This window comes from Aquarana catesbeiana, linkage group LG07, assembly GCF_042186555.1.
Source record: "Aquarana catesbeiana isolate 2022-GZ linkage group LG07, ASM4218655v1, whole genome shotgun sequence".
Classification (NCBI taxonomy): Eukaryota; Metazoa; Chordata; class Amphibia; order Anura; family Ranidae; genus Aquarana; species Aquarana catesbeiana.
The window spans coordinates 78797989-78822986 of NC_133330.1; the positions used below are offsets into that span (position 1 = coordinate 78797989).

General features: G+C 39.5%; 2 protein-coding genes across 2 annotated transcripts in view; one reads left to right on the top strand and one right to left on the bottom strand.

The window, feature by feature from the left end:
• Positions 1-23160, top strand: part of TIMP4 (TIMP metallopeptidase inhibitor 4) — a 57054-nt gene extending 33894 nt beyond the window's left edge. The window contains exons 2-5 of the mRNA XM_073592360.1: positions 241-332; positions 5272-5386; positions 14840-14961; positions 18556-23160. Coding sequence (XP_073448461.1) covers positions 241-332; positions 5272-5386; positions 14840-14961; positions 18556-18735 — 509 coding nt within the window. The 3' untranslated portion in view covers positions 18736-23160. The remainder of the gene's footprint in view (positions 1-240; positions 333-5271; positions 5387-14839; positions 14962-18555) is intronic.
• SYN2 (synapsin II) overlaps positions 1-24998 on the bottom strand; it is a 446027-nt gene that overhangs the window by 140978 nt on the left and 280051 nt on the right. The window lies entirely within an intron of this gene.

Here is a 24998-nt window from a genome sequence, read left to right on the forward strand (position 1 = left end):
AAGCTTTCTTGATAAATTAAACTCTTACTATACATTGTGGCATGCCAGGTATTTATTTGTGCAGATTTTTAAAATGAATGAAAGGTCATCTATAAATGATTATTTGCACTGTATATGCTTTATATTTTTCTCTCTGTTTGAAACATGTTTTTTTTTTAAACTTTTTGGTGGTTTTATGATGCTTAATGGAATATGTATGTGTATGATTAACTGTGTTCATTATTGATCCATTTTGTTTAGTGATTCATGCAAAAGTAATCAGCAAACAGTTTATCAAACCAAATCCTCCTGATCGTGATGGTAAAGTCATTTATGGAATCAAACTGATCGAGGTAATACAAATGTACTATCTTCTTAGAATATAGTAATTGTATTGAAAGCATTTATTTAATAATAATAAAAATCAGTTGATATGTTCCATGTTTTTCATTTCATAATTATTCACATTTTTTTGCTTCACCATTTTCAAGATGCTTTCATTATTTATACTAAATATTATTAAAAAAAAAGAGAAGGGTGACCTTAAAATGATAATTCCCCGTCAAGTCTGGACCCCTCCATGCAGTAGCATGGAAAGTCTGCACTCACCCACAGTCTCTTAGATCAACCTCTCTGGTGTTTGCCATGGTTGGCACACTAACTTCTGAGTATAAAAATACAATAACTATCATAAGAGTCATGCAATTAAGGCAGACAGGGTATAGCTATTATTTCTGGAAATCCCCTTTAATTGAATTGTGGGATAGTTATACAACATCCCTTCAGAAATTAAAGTTATAGAACTCTCAAGAGAACTGGGCTTACTAAAGGAGTTGAGAATATTTACCCAAAAATTGTGTGAATATTCACTTCATTTATTCAAAAATATCTGCACATGATTGGGTAGCCAAAGTGAACAGGGATTTGCTTTTTTCATAATAGGATACCTGTAAACATTCAAACAATTTTTGAGTGAACATCCTCAACACCTTTAGTAAATCTGTAAATAGTACATTTTTTACTAATTAAATAGCAAAAATGACACTGTTAACCATAGTAATTAATCATGTTCTTTATTTATGCACAGCCAACAAGAGATGTTTTCTAAAGCTGGCCATAAATGTATTTTTTTTTTCAGCCAATAGGCTAAAGGAAAAAATAAAACAGATTTCTGCATCTACACAAACGCGGTGGATGAAAAAACTCCCCTCATACCGGGACATTGTATTCCAACAGTGGCTCTCACTAATTGGCTGCAGCCACTCATTTAGGAAAAAAATCTAACATCAATTTCAGTTAAGTAGGGAGGGCAGCACACTGATCAAAATTTGGATCAGTGTATGGCCAGCGTTAGACAGGGTTCTACAGAGGCTCTGAGGAAGAAGGTACTCCTTGGAAACACGTCAGCTGTAGTGGTCTGTAAATCCTCTCTATCACCATCTGGAGACTGTTGGTTTCAGGACTGATCGCCACGATCAGGTGGCTTTTACAAGCAAGATTTCTTCACGTTTGTGAGTAGTTTTTAATTTGTTTTAATTAATTAATTTGCTTGGGATAATGCACAAGGCCGGAGTGCCCGCTTTTCTTTATTCTCTCTCTTCTACAGAACCCTGTTTGAGAAAAGCCTAATGGTCTAATACATACAGAAATACCTTCCAAGCAATAATTTTATTAAGACAAAATACCTAACCTATTAAAACACCTAAAGTGTATGTCAGTACAAAATAAACAAAAACAACATATTTGGTACATCTCTGCAATATGTGCACATTTTCACACTTCAAGGAACCTGCAAATCACAGGAAAAATACCTGTTGATATATCAATGATAACAACTAGGAGGACTAAACATACTTTTTGAGAAAACACAAGAGGTATGCAGAGGACACAGGACAGTGTTAGGGTTTACATACAGTATACTTTAATAAATAATTAAACTTTTAGGGAATTTGTCCTTTAAAGCAAGCTTCCTTCACCCCCCTAGTGTAAGCCACATATCTATGTATTTACCTTAAGCCCCAGAGAAGTTCATTTTGCAGCCCCACAGGACGTTTACACTAATAGTCTATGCTACCTATACTCTGCCTACTGCCAGCATGTGCCTCATTAATTTCTATAGCTGGTGCTGTACTCTGAGTCTGGGTTCACACTATGTACAGGGCAAAGCAGTGGGTCCCCACTTACTGTTTCAGGTCCAAATTAGGTCCGAATTTTTTCCTGAATTCTGACCGGAAATGGAGCCAAAGATGCACAGGACCCTTCTGCTGTGCACTCTGTGGCCATCCCCGAGATGTGTGAACCGACTCCTTTGAGAGCCGTTTACACTCTCCTGTCATACAAATTGGATGCTGGGAAACCCGCATCCAATTTGCATAAGTGTGAACCCAGCCTAAATGGATGGGGCCACCATGAGTACAGCTCCAGCCATTTGTCCTCAAATAGAGTCTGGGTAATTAAAACATAAAAATCTAGTTTAATTGAAAGTATAATTTGTATACTTGTATGTATTTTTATCAATGTAACTATATTTGGTAAAATTATAGAAAAATAAGTACAACCACATTACATAAAAATGTACCAGGATACAGTTATCAATGCAAATATAACTTAAAAGCACAAATCACTATGTGACCAAAACTTATTGTGTATAAATATTAACACAATAAATAATAAATGTTTGGATCTGATTCCATAAACAAAATTGTTTAGTAATTAAGAAAAAATATATATAAATATATGCAAATAACAAATCGAAATGATAACATCAATGGAAAGGATTCTCTAAAATAAAACATGATTATAAAAGCAGAAAACCCTAAAAATAATTAATAGCAAAATAAAATAAAATACTTTATGTCCCTACCAAAGTGTCCTTCACCATCAATTCATGATATGTGTATCCTAAAAAAACATGATGTGGTGTAAACCACCATAATAAATAATATAACAGTCCCTTTTGCCAAAATGAGCAGCCCAGCCAATACAACAGTGGCCACAGTACTTAAATCAATCAATCCAAAGTCCCCAACCCACGAATGAATAATAAAGCAAGGATCCAGAACCCAAAAACTGATAAAATATATGTTGCATAAGATGAGATATATAGTCAGAAATCAAAATGTTATATCCTCCTCCTTTTTTTTATCTCACCCACCCTCCAACCCTGGTATCATGATCCCAATTCTTCTCTATCCCTTTGCCGACTCCTCTATCCTCACTCCCGTTCCTACCTCTCAAGATCCATTATTTGTAATAATGCCTGTTCACTGCTCTCTAGCATAGTGCAGGAAACCCATGTGGGATAATACCCCCCATCCCCTTCCCAAGATTAGGGTTTTTTCTAGTTTTTTAAAGTACCGTAAATAAAAAACTGAAAGTTCTCTCCGATCACTTTACCATGCTGCCTGGTTTTCCTCTATGGGACAAACTGAACTTCTGAGACACAAGGTATCCAGAAAGGTAATTTAATTTGATACTTTTTTCAACTGCGGGTGTAGCATTGTTGGTGCCAGTTTAGAATGTTTACAATGTAACAAAACATGTTGATGAACTTAAAAAATATATTTAAATTATTTCTTTAGATGTCGTCTTTTCTTTTTTATCACAAGCATAGTACCGTAGCCAAACCTGTTTCTGGGATGTGCCCTTTACAAAAAGCAAGCCACAAACAGGAAAGAACTGGCAGGGGAAATGGCTCCTAATGATTTTATATACAGTATTGTATGACAGCAGACACTAAAAGGATGTTTCTATATCAATATAGCAGTGAAATAGTAGTGCAGATCAACAGAACAGCTGAGGCCAAATATCTAATTACAGAAGCAGCAGAAATGCTCGGAAGTCAGAGGAAACTGGGGAAAAGCTCAGCTTCTATAGGAAATGCCAAGATTTGCATCTAAATTCAGCTGCCTATGTTTTTGGACCTACTGATCATTTTGAAAGGTTTTCACAGATGATCATTTCTACTAGGGTTGTCCCGATACCGATACTAGTATCGGTATCGGCACCGATACCGATACTAGTATCGGTATCGGCACCGATACCGAGCATTTGCCCAAGTACTTGTACTCGGGCAAATGCTCCCGATGCTTCCCCCGATACCTAGAAGACAGCTGTGATCGGCGCCTGGGGGAGTTACAAGATTCTCCCCCAGCGCTTTCACCAGCTTTAGTGACATACAGCGGTGATCGCTCACAGCTGACTGTCACTGCATCCTCCTCCGTGCCCCCTCCGTTCCTCTGTGCCTCTCCGCTGTCCCCCTCCGTTCCTCTCTCCTTATCTGTGCCTCTCCGCTGTCCCCTCCATTCCTCTCTCCTTATCTGTGCCTCTCCGCTGTCCCCTCCGTTCCTCTCTCCTTATCTGTCCCCCTCCGTTCTCCCCCTCCGTTCCTCTCTCCTTCTCTGTCCCCCTCCGTCCTCCTCCTCCTTCCTTTGTGAATAGACAGAGTCAGCTGACTCTGTCCATTCACATAACTGATACATTGTAATCTCCTGTGATTACGATGTGTTAGTTTATGAATGGAGAGGAGCCGCTGTCTTCTCTCCATTCATTTTCAGTGCAGCTGAGGCTGCAGAGAAAGGGACTGGGGAATCTCTATCCTCTGTCTCTTTCTCTGTCTCAAGGGGGAGATATTAGAGGTCTGTTAAGACCCCTGATATCTCACCAAAGCCCCCCAAAAGGGCTGATTAAAAAAAAAAAAAAAACAATAAAGAATAAAAAAATATTATTGTAAAAAATAAAAATTGTAAAAAAAAAACAAAAAAAAAAAAACACACACACATACAACGTTCACCCCCCCCCCCCCCCCCCAAAAAAAAAGCAAGCACTGTTAAAAAAAAAAAAAAAAACTGTCACGTGACATTTAAAAAAAAGTATCGGTAATCGGTATCGGCGAGTACTTGAAAAAAAGTATCGGTACTTATACTCGGTCCTAAAAAAGTGGTATCGGGACAACCCTAATTTCTACTTATGTATTTCTTCATCATTTTACCAGTTTGAATGCTAGCTTACTGGCTGTTGGTGTCTTGAGAACTTTCATGGTCATGTACCCAGGACAAGCATGTAACATGAAAAGTCATAGCAATATCAGAACTCTTACAATTAAGATGCCTTTCTTAAGTCTGTGAGCCAGAAGACCAGCATGGCAACTAGGTAGTTATCATTTTCAGAAAGAGATTGGCAAAAGCAGCCTTCATATACATTTCAGAAGAGTTTCACATGTGCTAATGTATTTATCCAGGTCTTTCCAGAGAACAAATGATAACCTTTATTGAATATGTTTGATGATTGCAGGCGTTTAAAGGCGTTGACAAGAAAAAAAAAATTGATAGTGCGTACACCTCTTCTCAGTCTTCCATGTGTGGTGTTGCGTTAAACGTCGGCAGCCAGGAGGAATATTTACTATCAGGTACAAAGTGACTGCTCTGTATGTAGACATCAGCATTTTTTGTTGTTTTTGACCATGTGAGTCCAAGCTGTAAAATAGAAGCATTTATACGTATCTGTCCGATGGCCCATGTCATAAAAGTAGTAGTAAAGCCTAAGCTCTTTTATTACACATACATACCTCTTCAGCAGTTCCAAGTGGCCAACAATTGATTATTTAGCATAATGCCCCAAAAGACTTGCATTCTCTTCATTTAACTGGTGCCGGTTTCAGTTTCCTTCAAGTGGCTTCAAATTTCTGGTCAGGAAGTGCACTTTCTGAACAAAAATGCCATGTTAACCTTGTTGGGACCACACGTCCCAACATTTGCAGTGCTGCAGTGCATGCGTGCTGGTGCCACGACATTACAACTCAATGCTTCTGGGCAGCTTGTGTGTATCCAGCACAGGCAGTAGTAGATATTTTGTCAGTGCGCACATAAGGGTGGATCCGACTGAGCTCCATAGGACTCTGCAAGCCAAGGAGCCACCTTTAATGAAAAAATCAAGGCCAGCAATTAGGGGATTGGGTGATTCCAAAGATTGAAAAGCAGACACTTTATGAGAAGTAGTAAACTATGTAAGCGCTGCCATCAGCATCTTAATTAGAATAAAATTGGGCTTAATATCACTTTAACTACTTCAATACAGGGCACTTTCACCTTCTTCCTGCCCAGGCCATTTTTCAGCTTTCAGTGATGTTGATTTGAATTACAATTGCGCGGTCATTCAACACTGTACCCAAATTCATTTTTTATCATTTTCTTCACACAAATAGAGCTTTCTTTTGTGGTATTATAAAAAAAAAAAAAAGAAAAAAATCCCCAAACTTGAAAAAAAAAAAGTTTTTCTGTCAGAAAATCTTGTAAATAAGTATTTTTTCTTCTTCACTGATGTGCTCTGATGAGGCTGCACTGATGGGCACTGATGAAGCAGCACTAATGGGGCGGCACTCATGAGGAGGCACTAATATGCAGCACTGATTGGCACTGATAGGTGGAACTGATATGCAGCACTAAAATGTGGCACTGATGGGCACTGATAGGCGGCACTGATGGGCATGCACTGAAAGGCAACACTGATTGACATAACTGATAGGCACAGGCTAGTGTCACTGATGGGCACAGACTGGTGTCACTGGTGGGTACTGCATTGTGATCATGGTACTGATGATCAGTCCCCTTATTACCTTTTCACATCTTCCCTGTGAAAAGATGTCGCTGATCGGCTCTCCTCACCTCACACTCTGCCAGTGTGAGGCGAGGAGAGCCGATAAACAGCACTTCCTTGTTTACATGTGATCGACTGTAATTGGACACAGCCAATCACATGGGTAAAGGGCGGTGGCCACGGCTCTTTGCCAAGATCGCGCTGTCCCAGGAACATGGTACGCCCGCGGTCGCAGCATCGCCTGTCCCCCACAGGTGCACGATCGCAGCTAAACTGGGCAACCTCATATGATGTCATCCCAGAACGAGAGACACACCGCTCCATCGTCATTTGACAGTGGGCGGGCGGCAAGTAGTTAAAGGCTACACCTTTGTTCACCTTTTTTTTTTCTAAATTCCAGCTCCCCTACTGTATGTACCAATATAGCGTTATTGTACTTCCATTAATTCTACACAGGCTTACCTCACTCTCTTCATAGCTGTTTAAACACACTACTCGATTACTTCTGCCTTACTTCCTAGACAGACTTTAGGTCATTTTATTTTTGCAAAAGAAGTACATTATTGGTATATTGGTACATAGGGGAGCAGGAATTTTTAAAAAAAGTGAACAAAGGTGAACTTAGCCTTTAAATGTTACCAATTTGCTACTACCAGACTCTTTGGGGTTGATTTACAAAAGGCAAATAGACTGTGCACTTTGTAAAGTTACACTCTGCAGGTGCAGTTGCTCCAGGACTTTGTAAATGAGGGAAGCTTCACTTTGAAAAGAATATAAAAAAAACAGCATTTTTGTTTTCACATTATTGGATGATGGAAGTCAGCAGAGCGTTTGCTCATTTACTAGGCTCTGGAGCAACTGTTCTTGCAGAGTGCTACTGTACTTTTGCAAAGTGCACCGTCTTTTTTCCTTTAGTAAATCAACCCCTGTAGATACTCTACACCTCTGACCATGTGATTACTGACTCCTCGCTAAAGGATAAATCAGCCAGGATGGAAAATGACACAGTGGGGACGGGTATTTGACACATCCAGTAATGTCAGATACCTGCAGCAGCTCTTGATCAGTAAAAGAGGTAGCCAGACAGTTAAATAGAGATGTTTTTCTTTTACAGCCTGGGTTTTTGTTACAAATAAATTACTTTTTCTGACTTTTATGGGGTCTATTTGTGACCCTACCTACACTCTATGTGAAACTGGCACAAGAAATGGGGGATGTCATCGCAACAGGAAAGCACAAACAGCTATAAAACACTGTCAGAAGTTAGCCCTTTTCCCCTCTACTAAAAAATGTGTACCTGCCTTCACTTCTTGTCCTTAACCTCCCTGGCGGTTTTCCCGAGTGTGGCTCAGGGTTAAATTTCAGCACCATTAGCGGTAACCCCGAGCCACACTCGGGATTGCATTGCAGGATCCTGGTGTGGTATACTTACCTTGTCCCCAGGATCCTGCGATGTCCACCCGCGGTGTCTGCGGGCTGTGTCCTCTGCCCAAAACCTCTCTGTGCCGGGCTCCGTTCCCTGCGAGCGTTGCGATGCACAGGGGCGGATCCTGGCGGCAAATTCAAAAAAGTGAAAATCATAACACATACAGTACACTGTATTCTTACAGATTTCATTACTGTATGAAATTATTTCACATCCCTGTTGTCCCCAGTGCTTTGTCCAATGCCCTGCATGCAGTTTTATATTATATATACTGTTCTTTCTACCTGGAAACTTGAGTTTGTCCATAGCAACAAAAAAGTGTCCCTTTACGTCAAAAGTGGTTTTAGACCAGCTAGAAAACAGCAATAGTAAATTAGAACACTTACAGAATTGAGTGATAGTGAATTGTGGGAAAATTAATTTTATTATTATTATTATATTGTTTTTTATAATTATTTACATTACATAAAAATATTAAATGCAAAATAATTGACATAATCATACTGCCAGGGAGGCTACAGGAAGTGAAGGCAATCTCCCCAGTAACACAGGTAGCAATAGAAATTTGACAGAGGTTCTATCTCTTGACAAGTTTTTACAGCCTCATTCGCATGGCCGTAAAAAAACACATATACAGTGGGGACTGAAAGTATTCATACCCCCTTAAATGTTTCACTCTTTGTTATATTGCAGCCATTTGCTAAAATAATTTAGAATTTAGAATAAATAAGTTCATTTTTTTCCTCATTAATGTACACACAGCACCCCATGTTGGCAGAAAAACACAGAATTGTTGACATTTTTGCAGATTTATTAAAAAAGAAAAACTAAATTATTACATGTTCCTAAGTATTCAGAACCTTTGCTGTGACACTCATATATTTAACTCAGGTGCTGTCCATTTCTTCTGATCATCCTTGAGATGGTTCTACACCTTCATTTGAGTCCCACTGTGTTTGATTATACTGATTGGACTTGATTAGGAAAGCCACACACCTGTCTATATAAGACCTTACAGCTCACAGTGCATGTCAGAGCAAATGAGAATCACAAGGTCAAAGGAACTGCCTGAAGAGCTCAGAGACAGAATTGTGGCAAGGCACAGATCTGGCCAAGGTTACAAAAAAATGTCTGCTGCACTTAAGGTTCCTAAGAGCACAGTGGCCTCCATAATCCTTAAATGGAAGATGTTTTGGACAACCAGAACCCTTCCTAGAGCTGGCTGTCCGGCCAAACTGAGCTATAGGGGGAGAAGAGCCTTGGTGAGAGAGGTAAAGAAGTATCCAAAGATCACTGTGGCTGTGCTCCAGAGATGCAGTCGGGAGATGGGAGAAAGTTGTAGAAAGTCAACCATCACTGCAGCCCTCCACCAGTCGGGGGTTTATGGCCCGAAGGAAGCCTCTCCTCAGTACAAGACACATGAAAGCCCGCATGAAGTTTGCTAAAAAACACCTGAAGGACTCCAAGATGGTGAGAAATAAGATTCTCTGGTCTGATGAGGCCAAGATAGAACTTTTTGGCCTTAATTCTAAGCGGTATGTGTGGAGAAAACCAGGCACTGCTCATCACCTGTCCAATACAGTCCCAACAGTGAAGCATAGTGGTGACAGCATCATGCTGTGGGGGTGTTTTTCAGCTGCAGGGACAGGACGACTGGTTGCAATTGAGGGAAAGATGAATGCGGCCAAGTACAGGGATATCCTGGATGAAAACCTTCTCCAGAGTGCTCAGGACCTCAGACTGGGCCGAAGGTTTACCTTCCAACAAGACTATGACCCTAAAGCACACAGCTAAAATAACAAAGGAGTGGCTTCACAACAACTCCGTGACTGTTCTTGAATGGCCCAGCCAGAGCCCTGACTTAAACCCAATTGAGCATCTCTGGAGAGACCTAAAAATGGCTGTCCACCAACGTTTACCATCCAACCTGACAGAACTGCAGAGGATCTGCAAGGAGGAAGGGCAGAGGATCCCCAAATCCAGTTGTGAAAAACTTGTTGCATCTTTCCCAAAAAGACTCAGTATTAGTATATATGTATTAGTTCAAAAGGGTGCTTCTACTAAATACTGAGCAAAGGGTCTGAATACTTAGGATCATGTGATATTTCAGTTTTTCTTTTTTAATAAATCTGCAAAAATGTCAACAATTCTGTGTTTTTCTGTCAATATGGGGTGCTGTGTGTACATTAATGAGGAAAAAAATGAACCTAAATTATTTTAGCAAATGGCTGCAATATAACAAAGAGTGAAAAATTTAAGGGGGTCTGAATACTTTCCGTCCCCACTGTATACAAGTGCTTTTTATTAGGGATCTGAACACAGCTGAATTGTTTGCAATGGAGCCATTCACACGGGTGCATAAACATGAGCTGCTTTCAAATCCACAACACAGAATCCAAAAATCTGTGTCCAAGAACGTGCGATTTATGCGCTTACGCATATAAACGTATGTATAGGCATTTGAAAGCGCATAAATTAAATATAAACAAGGGAAAAATAAATTATGATAAAAAACAAATCATGAATGCATACGCATCTTTACGTATTTAAATGCATCTATATGAAAGTATTTTACGGATCATTACACAGACACTTTACTCCTAGAAAACGCAAGTGTACAAACATCAGTAACATTTTTAAGGCTGTGCGAATGAGCCCTAAGAGCATGTGTAATTGTGTACTTTTTTTATTTGTTTATTATGGTAAGGACTAGGGATTCATAACAAAATATATTTTTCTTTCTTTTAGTCAGATAAATATGAACTATTGCATACTACCATTGAGCTTTCCAGCCAGCCAGCATGTGGAGCTCTAGTCTCTTTTTTTTATCATCAGCACGATTCATTTTTAGCTGTTGTGAAAGAAACTGTTATGTACAGGAAGAGTCATCACATCAATGACATTCTTTTGTGTATGAATAAGTTGGGAGTGACATACCTTACAAAATTTTATATCATGTTCTTATTGGCATCATCTCAATTATATATAGAAAGGAAACAACAGAAAAAGAGGGGGGGGCAGGACCTTAAGTATGCCTCTGAGTACATATCACACAAGATATTTAAAATTCTAAATATTTTTATTAGATATACAAAACACTTCAAAGAACGCCTATCGGCATAAAAACATGAAAATTTATACCAAACAGTGCAAATTATTATAGTACATTTCATAGGTACATGGAAGTTGTTTTTAAATGATTTGTATATCCAATAAAAATATTTTGAATTTTAAATATCTTGTGTGATATGTTCGCAGAGGCATACTTGGTCTCGCCCCCTTTTTTCTGTTGTTTCTTTTCTTTATAACATCAATGCCTCATCCCTTAACAGACAGCTGAGTCAATCAGACAAAAGGAGCTTCAAAGCAAACTGCTCTGCTGTGCTCTCTCTTAAAAAAAAAAAAAGAAAAAAAAGAGCAATACATCTCTGAGAATCCTTTGTTGTATGTTCAAGGTTTACTTGTAAAACAAATACTGTATACGAAATAATAATAAAAAATGATATAAAACACCATTTTTGAATAACCTGCTGGCTGGTGCACTAAACACATGCAATTGATGGGATTTCAGTGGTTGGATTTTCCCAACAAGGTTCACTGCCCTCTATAAAAACTACTATTCTAAAGTCTGACTTTTCCCTTGGTTATTTGTCACAAAGGGAGGATTTTCTCTTAGTCACAGATTCTTATGCTAGCCATACAAGTCATTGTTTTAAACAATTTCTGTCACTTTCGATGCAAAAAGTATTGAATATATAAAGGTAACCTGCCACAAATGTTTTAACTGTTTCACCGTTTTTAGGCCTCATGCACACAGGATTTTTTTGCAGCTGCTCCTTTGGAGCGTTTTTTTTTTTTTCCCTGCCTCTAAACTTCCCTGCATGGTAGCCTATGTGTCCATGCACATATAGACTTTTAGCAGCATTTAGTAGCAGGAAAGTTTAGAGCCAGGAAAAAAGAACTCTCTGCCAGTGTGTCCAGGAGCAGAAGAGTTTGGGCAGAAAGAAACACTTGATGCTTGTAAACGTGTCTAAATGCATGCTAACGCTAGGTGTGTTAAGCATTAGACACGTTTATAGGCATCAGGTGTTTTTTCTGCAAAAATGCTTCAGGCTTTTAGAAAGGTTGAAAAAAACATCCTGTGTGCATGAGGCCCTAATGGAGCTATGCAGTGGGGACGGAAAGTATTCAGACCCCTTACATTTTTCATTTTGCAGCCCTTTGCTAAAATTATTTAAGTTTGTTTTTTTTTCCTCAATGTACACACAGCACCCCATATTGACAGAAAAACACAGAATTGTTGACATTTTTTAAAATTTATTAAAAAAGAAAAACTGAAATATCACATGGTCTTAAGTATTCAGACCCTTTGCTGTGACGCTCATATATTTAACTCAGGTGCTGTCCATTTCTTCTGATCATCCTTGAGATGGTTCTACACCTTCATTTGAGTCCAGCTGTGTTTGATTATACTGATTGGACTTGATTAGGAAAGCCACACACCTGTCTATCTAAGAACTTACAGCTCACAGTGCATGCCAGGGCAAATGAGAATCATGAGGTCAAAGGAACTGCCTGAAGAAGCCAGAGACAGAATTGTGGCAAGGCACAGATCTGGCCAAGATTACAAAAAAATTTCTGCTGCACTTAAGGTTCCTAAGAGCACAGTGGCCTCCATAATCCTTAAATGGAAGATGTTTGGGACGACCAGAACCCTTCCTAGATCTGGCCGTCCGGCCAAACTGAGCTATTGGGGGAGAAGAGCCTTGCTGAGAGAGGTAAAGAAGAACCCAAAGATCACTGTGGCTGAGCTCCAGAGATGCAGTCGGGAGATGGGAGAAAGTTGTAGAAAGTCAACCATCACTGCAGCCCTCCACCAGTCGGGGCTCTATCGCAGAGTGGCCCGAGATAAGACTCTCCTCAGTGCAAGACACATGAAAGCCCGCATGGAGTTTGCTAAAAAACACCTGAAGGTGAGAAATAAGATTCTCTGGTCTGATGAGACCAAGATAGAACTTTTTGGCCTTAATTCTAAGCGGTATGTGTGGGGAAAACCAGGCACTACTCATCACCTGTCCAATACAGTCCCAACAGTGAAGCATGGTGGTGGCAGCATCATGCTGTGGGGATGTTTTTCAGCTGCAGGGACAGGACAACTGGTTGCAATCAAGGGAAATATGAATACAACCAAGTACAGGGATATCCTGGACAAAAACCTTCTCCAGAGTGCTCAGGACCTCAGACTCAGCCGAAGGTTTACCTTCCAACAAGACAATGACCCTAAGCACATAGCTAAAATAACGAAGAAAGAGTGGCTTCACAACAACCCCCGTGACTGTTCTTGAATGGCCCAGCCAGAGTCCTGACTTAAACCCAATTGAGCATCTCTGGAGAGACCTAAAAATAGCTGTCCACCAACGTTTACCATCCAACCTGACAGAACTGGAGAGGATCTGCAAGGAGGAAGGGCAGAGGATACCCAAATCCAGGTGTGAAAAACTTGTTGCATCTTTCCCAAAAAGGCTTGTGGCTGTATTAGTTTAAAAGGGTGCTTCTACTAAATACTGAGCAAAGGGTCTGAATAATTAGGACCATGTGATACTTCAGTTTTTCTTTTTTAATAAATCTGCAAAAATGTCAACAATTCTGTGTTTTTCTGTCAATATGGGGTGCTGTGTGTGCATTAATGAGGAAAAAAAATGAACTTAAGTGATTTTAGCAAATGGCTGCAATATAACAAAGAGTAAAAAATTTAAGGGGGTCTGAATACTTTCTGTCCCCACTGTATAACTACATTGCCACGCTAAACGTGACCAGTAAGGCTCAAAACAAGTGTGTCTTCATAAATAAAGAATGAAAAATGAAAATAAAATAATAGTACCAAATATGTCCAAATCAGTGAAAAATGTGATGTGAAGGGATCTTTTTATTCTGACGCTCTCAACACTGAAGCGTGCCACCTTGAATAAATAAGACTCTTAGCAGATCATATGGACCCTTTATACAAAAAGAGTCATGAAAGCTTGTGAATTAATATGCCATCTGTAGGAACTTGTATCACCTCCAAATCTCCACATTGCTGTTTTTTGTGCCTCCCAAGCCCAGGCTGTCTCTGGTCAGTCCCAGAACTTTACTCACTGGCCCAGTGGACAACAATCCGATTGTAAGAGTCATTAAGGCTGATGAGGCCTTTCCATATACCTACACTGGGAGTCCTGCACCGGGCTCAACTCTTCCTCCTCACTGAATTGCTGCTTCTGTCTGTGCTCAGTGAGGGAGGGAAAGCGGAGCCCGGCGAGGGGCCACCAGTGCGGGTTTTGGAGGTGATGCAAGTTCCTACACATGGCATATTAATTCACAAGCTTTTATGACTCTTTTTGTATAAAGGGTCTATATGTTCTGGCAAGAGTCCTCTTTATTCAAGGTGGTTGCACACTTTGGTGTTGAGAACATCAGAATAGAAAGATCCCTGCACATTACATTTTTTACTGATTTGGACTTATTTGGGACTATTATTTTTATTTTATTTTCATTTGTCATTCTTTACTTATCAAGACACACTTGTTTTGATTTTTACTAGACACTTTTAGCGTAGCAATGGAGTTTTATATATTCATATGCCTTGGTTTATTTGTTTGTTTTTGCAATCAAAAACTGGTTATATTGCCAAAAAAAAATAAGAATTCAGCAAAGTGACTGATAGAAAGATTAATAGTATCCCATACTACTAGATCAGATACATTAATCACTGGGCTTCCACTGTCTGGTTGCATGTATTCTAAAATTTCTGTAATGTCAACTTCCCTGCCAAAGTATAACATAGTTATTTATTTCTGCAAGGCTACTTACAGGAAAACAAATTCTCCATCGGTCTATGTGGCTTAGCTAAACCTTGGAATGATGTGACAGCTTTCCAAAAAAAGGGTCTCAGAGGCTTTTATCAAATGGGATGTAACTGTAAGGTAAGTGTAATACCTTCCACTCTATCTCTAACACTTCTACTTAGGAAACACATGGGGCAGATTTATAAAGCAGTAAGGGCTTGTTTACACTTGCTTTGACTTCAACACACATTAAAGCTGCTACCACTTCAACATGCTTTTTGATGTGTTTGTGATGCTTCTGTGGTGCTTTGAAGCACCCCTAAAGCGACATGGGGTGCTTCAAAGCGTCTTCAAAGTCTCCATAGAAGCCTATGACAAAGCTCTCTTGAAGCACCTGCAGCTTTTGAGAGGCATTAATTCAGCTTTGCTTTGGAGAAACTGTAGGTATGAGATATTAACACACACACAGGGCATCTGTCAAGCTTCATTAAAGCTTCAAAAAAGCCCCACCAAAGCATCATTGAAGCACCACCAAAGCATCACAGAAGCATTGCAGAATCATCAAAAAAGCATGTTGAAGCGGTAGGTGCTTAAATGTGTGTTGAAGGTGAAGCAAGTGTAAATGAGCCCTAAATGTGAGATACAGCCAACAAAAAAATCATTGGGATTGAATTAGTCACTGTATATTATAGTGGTTTCAAAGCCTTATAGTTTTTCACCTTAATGCATTCTATGCATTAAGGTGAAAAACCTTCTGTGCTACAGCGCCCCCAGACCCCCTTTTTCTTACCCGAGCCCGATCTGATCCAGCTATGTTCACGTTGCAGTCTCTCCTTATTGGACACATTGATAGTGGCTCCTGCTGGTTTCAATCAAATCCTGTGACGTGGGGGGCAGGGCCAAGTCCCACTGTCTGTGTCAATAGACGCAGCAGCGGGACTCGGGAGCGAGCCACAGCGGCTTTCTGTGGGGGCACCTGATGAATAGGAGGCGCCTGGAGTGCTGGCAGGGACCCCAGAAGAGAGGGTCGGGGCTAATCTGTGCAAAAGCATTGCACAGAGCAGGTAAGCATAGACATGTTTGTTATTTTAATACAAAAAAAACCTCTTTACAGCCACTCTAATGTCACATTTACTGCTTTACAAATAAAGCCCAATGAGGGTGAGCAGCCATTTCTGGAAATACTAAATGCTTGGCTATCAGGATCCAAATCTAGTAGAAAAAGATTAGTAGTTCTAATTTTACATTGACTTTCCCGATGTGCATGATTGTCCTTGGCATATGCATTCTAAGGTATTGGAGCTAATAGATCAGTATGACAATCAGGCAACTAGTATTTTCAGAAGGAAATTAGCAATGGCTGACTTCATATTTCTCTTACTGTAGATTTCTTTTATGGCAGCAAATTTCAAAGTACAAATGAAACAAGGGAGAAATACAGGACAAAAAACTAGAGGATATCTAAAAGTATTTTCAAAATCCAAGAACAAAAATGTAATATATTGCAGCTTAGTAGTCAGTATATGTGGTGGCTGCATTAGGTTTCTTTTCAGGCTAAGTATATTTTCTGCAAGTACAGAAAAATACCTATTAATCCTAACAGATATCCAGTGCGCTTACAACTTCTTGTGTACAGCACTGATATCTCAAACAATTTTGTCAGCTTTCCCAATCATCTTCTTCTATGAACTACACAATCCCTCCTGCAAGCAAATGCTGCTGCTAGGGGGTTTGCTGGTAGTCACCTCCTGATTACAGGCTCTACAATTTTGCCAAATTGTGTGCAATGCATGTACAGAAATAGAGTCCAGAAATGGAGTAGAGAACTGGAAGATCTCATTTAGCTCACGTTACAGCATTTTGTCCTAAGAGTCATGACTGAGCCTTATGACTAAGCTCCATAGGGAAAAATAAGTCAAGGTTTTTCTATTACTACAATGTGTTGATCTAAATCAGGAGTCTCCAAACTGCAGCTGGGGGGCCGGATGCAGCCTTCTGCTTGCCTTTATCTGACCCTTGGGGTACTTTTCCTTCCACTGATACAAGACACTATTCCTTCCACTGACACCAACAATAGGGCAATATTCCTGCTAGTAACATCTACAATAGGGCACTATTTCTCCCATTGATGCCAACGATGGGGCACTATTCCTCAAACTGACACCAACAATTGGGGCACTATTATTCCCAGTTACACACACGATGGAGCACTAATTCTCCCACTGACACCAACAATGGGGCACTATTCCTTCCACTGACGCCAATGATGGGGCACTATCTCTCAAACTAACACCAATGATGGGGCACTATTCCTTCCATTGACACCAACGATAGGGCACTATTCCTCCCACTCACACCAGTGATAGGGCACTATTCCTCCCCCTAATACCAAAGATGTATTGTTTAATCCCACTGACACCAGGATATTTTCTATTCCCAATGGCTACAGTCCAGCCACTGTAAAGTCTGGAGGACAGTAAACTGGCCCTTTGTTTAGAAAGTTTGGAGTTCCCTGATCTAAATAAACCCTCACAGTGCTCTACTCCATCTGTGGACTTACCTTTATCTATGCAATGGAAATGAAAAGAGGGGGGCATTTTTGTAGTTAAAATCAGGAAACCATTTTAGGGTGACAGCGCTGCTCCACCATAGACACAGTGCAGTGTGTGAGTGTTTTCACCCTTGGGCAGAAGTGTGTTACTCACAGTTTCATGGGTGAAAATTAAAGACCAAAGCTTAAAAATGAAAACCAATGCAGACCCCGCATCTAAGGGCTTGGAAGCTGCCATATATTACATTTTTGTTTTTGGGTTCAGATATGATATTAGAATAACTTAAAGCTGGGGGTCAGCAGCAAATAAAAGGGCACAGGTGGATAGATGAAAATAAGAGAAACAGTATAAGATAACAGTACAACAGTATAAGCAAGCTAAATATAGACACATGACGATTTGGTCAACTAAAAAAATAGACCTCTCCCCCTTCTGCTGCTCTCTACTCTACTTCTTAGCTCTTTTGTCTTTCCTATCTTGTTCTTGGTTTTTCCTGCTCTCTACTAAGACCAAATCAATTATAATGATGGTTATATTACATTAAAGTATTACTCTGTTACCAGCACTCTTTAGGCCCCTTTGTATTTTTTAAGATCAAGCTACTTGACCCTAAAATGTGTATGTAATGTAAAACTTTATCAAATCCATTAAAGGGATGGTATAATATTTTAGATTTTGTAAGTTACATTTTGAATTTATTCTGTAAAGAACTGTTAGTAAGTGTAGTGTAAAAAGATATGGTCAGAAAGATTAGTCTCTGAGCTAACCTGGAGATGGACAGAAGAGAAAAAATATTAAGATGAATCTATTGCTCTGGGTTTTATTTTGAAGCAATACCATATAAATGATGGATAAGACATATATTTTATGTAGTGGCATAGATTCACAAAGGTCTGAAGTGTGTAAGAAGGAAAGACTGGAGTTAAGTATTACTCAAAGACAGACATACAATGTGGGGTATTGAATCATTACATGATAGCTAAGCAAGAAGCATTTATAGAATGCGATGCGCAACTATGGTAGCTTACCACCTCTCAGGAAAGGTTTTCTTAAATAAAGAACTTCTCTGCAGTCTATGTAGCAGATGGATAGGAATTATACAATGACATGAATTTATTTGCTTTCAGTTTGTAAATTAAGAAAGTAAATAACAGATTTGCTTGCAATGGCTTGATCTTAGATTACGAATTGTTATTTTGAACCTTGTGGTACCAGAGCACCAAACGAGTGTATTTTGAACCACTTGTCGGATGAACCTGCTCCAAATGTATCCGAATCACAAAACCTTGCATGTATCCAACGGAAAGATGGCTCCTGCATTTGGTATCCAACTTCACATTCTTCCGGAAATCATCCTTAGTAGTTCAATATTTCCAACAAAACAGATTCATGAGGCTGTGGAACACACGACACAATGAATTGCCCAAACGTAATCTGTAATTGTCAGGGTTGGCTTTGGGTGGAACAGTATGTTCAGGAGCTTTGTGTTCAAGGGTAAACTTACCCAAAACTGGTATTTCATGAGTAAATGGGTACAGGAGGCAAAATCCCTCACTAGCTTTTTATATTTCTCCTATATGTATTTAAGGCCTAAGGTTTTCCCGCTTGAGTGTAGTAGAAGCTTGTCAACACTGCAGATGAACACTGGATCTTGACTGGTGTAAAGCATTTATGTGTGTAGGGGGAGGTGTAAACACATCAGGTTTTCTGAAGTATATAGCAAGACTTAATTTAACTAACCTAAAACAGTGGATGGGGACCGGCAGCCTTTTAAACAGCTATCTACAACTGCCCTATGAATATGTATAGATGGACATTGTGATTGATTTGCATGTTTGCTTACTGGTCAACAGTAAGTTACTTAAAGTGGGTTGATAAAGTGAAGATTTTTTATGTTATAGGGGACCTTTAGAAATGGTTATTGTGCCTAAGCAGTAACCTGAAAATGTACATTTTGCCTTGAATTCCTCTTGTGCCTAGAGCCTCAAAGCTGTATATCTGCATTGTGAGATCTAAGGCACTGCTACCTCTGTCTGATAGTCTCTGGGGATTTGGAGTAGGATTTAGTGATGCCTTTACTGTGCTGCTCACTGTTCTCCTTGCTGAAGGCTCTGACATGTGGAAGCAAGACTCTCTACTTCTAAGAACACAGCCACCTTCACACAGTGCAGAACAAGGCAAGGCAAGGCAAGGCATGGGGAAAAGATCAGATGCAGGGAGACCACAGGTAATACTAATGACTAGTACTTTGCCCTCTGTTAGCTTTTTTGCCACAACATCCAGAGTTCTGTTTAAAGTATAACTAAAGGCAAAACATTTTTTTAGTTTTAGAATGAGTGCAGATGGAGTCAGTCAGTCAGCTTGTCAGTTTTTGAGTCAAATAACTTTTTATTCAGACAAATACCAGGGTACAAACATACATAAGGACATACAAGTAAAAGTCTTTCCATAATATGTCATACAGTCAATGAGGACCATACAAGAAAAAGAGATCTAAGCAGTGCAATGGAAAGGTAATGTGTACGGTACCCAAAAACACAGTACAAAATAATAAACTGGATCAGGGTGGGAGGGTAACACATCCCTTTTTGTGATTCTGCAATGAAAAATAGAAAAAAACAGAGAAGCTTTCGAAAACCACCACAAAAAAGGATATGTTACATGCCTCAGTGAAACCATAGGGAGGGTGGACACACTATCCAGCTACTAAAGTTCGGAAAGTGTCTGAATCATTATAAGTCCGCAAGCACATCCACGTAGCTTGTCAGTTTGTATTGCTGTCGGTGCCCCTGTTAAGGAGATTCACCCTCTCTATTTGTCCTATTTACCATTATCATTGAAAGTGAAAGTAAAAGAAAACCCCACATTTTAGGTTATCCCCAGAAAAGTAATAGAGGGGAAATCCTCCAATGGGGTCACAAGTTCTAGGGACATGGGGGCCCCTAAGGAATTCCCTTAGTTTGCAGGGATTTCTTTTCACTTCCTGTTTGGCTATGGAACAGGAAGTGAATGGAAATCTCCACAATGGAACATACATGGCGAAACAAAATCTGACAGGGGTTATAACACTCCCTTCTTCTACAGTAACCATAAAGGAAAAAAAACTAAGTTTCATCTATAGTTCTACTTTAACTTATATAGCAAGGTGTATTATCAAATTAACGGTCACATGTAAGTTAATCTATGAAGTAAAAACACAGACATGGCCAAATTACAGTCTAGTAAACCTATGCAATAAGAAAAAAGCAAACTGCTTAACCAACTAAAATTTATCTTCAGCTCATTTCCTTATTGAACAAACCTATTAGACTAAAGGTTTTCTGTTCATGGGTGCATTTTTGTAACCTTTCTAATCAACTTTTATTGATAGAACAACTTAAACACAAATATGCATTTGATAATTCAGTATCTATATTTTTTCATCAATATATATTTTTTGATGTGTTGTCTTAATCAGCTGTTCTTCTTTTGAAATGATAAAATAAAACTTTGTGCATGTTGAGACCTAAGCACCGCACTTAGGACATAGGGGTTGATTTACTAAAGGGAAAAAGACTGTTCACTTTGCACTTTGCAAGTGCAGTTCCTCCAGAGCTTAGTAAATGAGCAGAAACTCTGGTCACTTCCATCATCCAATCATGTGCAAGCAAAAATGCTGTTTTTTTTCTCCCTGCACATGATTGGGTACTCTTTGCAAAGTGAAGCCTTACCTTATTTACTAAGCTCTGGCGCAACTGCATATGCAACTGTTTTTGCCTTTAGTAAATCAACCCCTAAGTCTGAGGGAAATCCTGAAAACATGGCCTATTGGTATGACTTGAGGACTGGAATTGAGAAAAACTGGTCTAAGTGCTTCCTGCATGAGATTTCTGCACTTGGTGAAGGAGTGTGTAGTGTAGAAAGAGCAGCAAATGCACCACAGGAGTCTGTGTCTAAATTCAGTGCCTAAAGGTTAAAGGGGTTGTAAAGGCAGAAGGCATTCTATGCATTAAGATAAAAAGCCTTCTGTGTGCAGCAGCCCCCCTAACACTTGCCTGAGGTCCCTCTCTGTCCAGCGATGTCCACGAGTGTCTCAGCCATCCCAGATTCTCCTTCCTGATTGGCTGAGACACAGCAGCGGTGCCATTAGCTCGTACTGCTGTCAATCAAAGTCAGCTAGCCAATCAGGGAAGAGAGGGGGCGGGGCCAGGACGAGGCTCCGTGCCTGAATGGACACACGGAGCTGTGACTCAGCTCGGGTGCCCCCATAGCAAGCTGCTTGCTGTGGGGGCACTGAACAGGAGGAAGGGGCCAGGATCACAGAAGAGGGACCCGAGAAGAGGAAGATTTCCACTGCAACAGCGCAGGTAAGTATAACATGTTTATTATTTTTATAGGAAAAAAAAAAAACGAGACGTTGCAATCACTTTAAATGTGAACTCCAGGAATTCAGACACTTTCTAGAAAGTGCCAGATTACCATGAGTTAAGTCAAATGAGGTGCATGCCATCTTGTGCCATCTCTTTAACTTACATCTTACATCAGGAGAATGACTATCACTATACTTTCAGCATTCTGATGCTGGACCTTCTTGTCACAGTTCCAGCAGCTATACACATGTAGTCACTCTGCCCACTCCTCTCCTTTTCCTGCCCAATTACAGAGAGCTATGTATATGTTCAGGTGTTTTTAACTATCCTTGCAGGATAAATGTCATTTTTATATATGTGCGCTGTAATCTGTTTTGTACTATGTATTAAGTGAACCCACTCAAAAAATACAAAGCCTTCTATGAATTGACAGCAGAGGGGAGGGGTGCTGCTGTGTGAAAAAGCAACATCCCTCCTGTCTGATTGCTAGGAGTATAGTGAAAGCTGTACTCCTGGTGCTTAGTAAAACTGTCAGCTGTAAATACAAGGTGGTATGCATTTCGTTGCACTTAACCCATAATAGGCCAGCACATTTTCGAAAGTGGGTGATTTGCTGGAATTCAACTTTAAAGTGAATCTAAAACCAAACTTTTTAGTTTTGGATAGGGTGGGATAGAATTGAAACCCCTGTCAGACTCGGAAGCCCCACTTGAGAAAATTACCCTATCTGTCCTGGTGATCATCATCGCCAAGACAGACGGTAAATGGTAAATCCAAAATTCTACAGTCGTCACGAGGAACTTGAATTAGGCCTGCGGTGCTTCAGAAAACTGCTTTTAAAAATATTTCCTCCTACTTCCTGTTGTATGTATGGGACATAAAGTAAGGAGAAATCTCCCAAATAACACAGGCAATTAATTAAAAACCTGATAGGAGTTTCAGCCTCCCCCTACTCTATCAAAAACGAATAAAAATGTTTTTCATAAATATACTTTAAAGCCCAATTCCAGAAAACTGTTTTTAGTGATGGATAGAGTGGGAAGGGTTAGAATCTCTATATTTACTACTACCTATGCCTTCATCATAGAGATTTCCCTTCACTCCCTGTGCAGATGATGAGTGGGGACAAAGATAGAGGTCACAACCCAAAAATAGGGTGTTTAGTGTATTCATTCTATACTCCAAGGAAATCCAGTGTTTATCTGCATACCTGACTAGTAATAAAATGGTAAATGCAAAAGACAGAATTCTCAAAATAGCTGCACAAATCCAGCTATAGAGGTCTCACTGTGTAATGTGTGTCACTGGCGCAAAACAATAATTCTCAGTGATTTTAGACAAAAATGGTCCACTATTTATTAGTGTACAAATTGAAAATATATACAAATAGGTAGCTGCCCCAACCTTAATGCAAAAAATATATATCACATTTAATCAATAGAAATTGATAATCAATATATCCATCAATACTCAATAAATAAATCTATATTATTGAGTGACTTTTCCAACCAATAGTGCTCACATCAATGTGCTCAATATATTCATTAATTCTCAAAAAATATGCATACAAAGTGATTTATATATAAAGTGATTCAGTGCAAAAAAAGTCTAAGTGATGGTTCTTCATGAATTAGTCCCATGTGACAAATATAGGTTTGTCTAATAACTTTTAAAAATAAAAACCTGATGTAGCTCAAACAACCCAAAAGTAAAAACTGTCTATGACTTCACTCACCATGCACTAGTAATCACGAAAAATATGTTTATTGATATCAAAAAGTAATTGGAATTGACAAGAATATAAAAACATCAAACAAAGCATACGTGCTATAAAAACATTGGGTCCGCCTCTGGATGACAAAAATTATGACCACAAAAAACAAAAAAAGGATAAAGTAAATCATAATTTCATCCCCACGCTGCAGTGGCCTTAACAGGGAAAGGTATACGTGACCTTGTATGAAACCTAGGTATGGCTAATGGGTAGATGAAAGGATTCTATAATATGGTTCATTCCACAGGAAGATCTGTATCTCTGACAAGATTGAAGGGATGGACTCTCAATCTATGCTGTGAACCGGAATAGTAAAATGTTGAGATAATGGTGAGGTAGCTGAGGAAATGTTGGATAACAGTGGTCCAGAGAAGGTATGATAACCAGAGTTGCTGTAAATGCCTGGATATAAAGAGTGTAGTCAGTTGATCAGTAGCATGTTAAATCAATCCTCCATAAACTCCCTCTCACTGTACAAGAAGTCCTCTATGTATAAACTCACACTACCATTCCCAAACCATAACAAACAGTTTTGTAATCCAGATGAAACAATAACACATTGAAGTGAGGCAATTCCATATCTGAATGATGGGTATACTTATCCGGTTTGATCAGGACCATAAGGCTCCAGTGTTTTGAAGTAAAGTCCGGTCGTCCTGTCCCATTGATTTCGCCAAACCAATATGGATGTGTGGTGAGTATCAAGTGGTCCTCATCAAGAGGAGGGTCTTGATAGCCGGATCGATTTCGCCGGTCTCTCTTGCTGCTTCAGAGGCTCATTGCCAATGCGGTCCCGCCACCATAAGGAGCATCCAGGCTTTGCATCGCTAACAGCACGCGTGCTCGCGTGCGTCACACCCCCATCACATCACGTTCACTCCCACGTTCAGTTTTTAGTTATTAGTCATATGCACACCGTGAACTCCCATCCTGTTCCTCCTCCCTATCATTTATTTTTGATGGTTCATTATCCATTTATACTAATTTATGTTGCAACACTGCATTAGGCTGCACCTTGAGGGTCTTGAAACCTTTGTTTATCAAATATAGATTTGTACTGAGCGGTCCAAACGCTCGCAACCACCATATTTGACACGTGGGACTAATTTATGAAGAACCATCACTGGGACTTTTTTTCACTGAATCACTTTATATATAAATCACTTTGTATGCATATTTGTTGAGCATTAATGATTATATTGAGCACATTGATGTAAGCACTATATTGGTTGGAAAAGTCACTCAATAATATAGATTGATTGAGCATTGATGGATGTATTGATTATCTATTTTGCACGTTAATGTGATATATATTTTTTGTATTAGGGTTGGCGCAGCTACCTATTTGTATATATTTTCAATAGAGCTCTCACTGCCAGAGTTCCCAAGTAATATAAAAAGCCAGTATAAGGACATAGCCTTCAATAGTACTTGGTCTTTCCAAAGCAAAAAAAAAAATAAAACTATAAAGAAAAGCAAACAAAAAGTGGAGCATTGAAT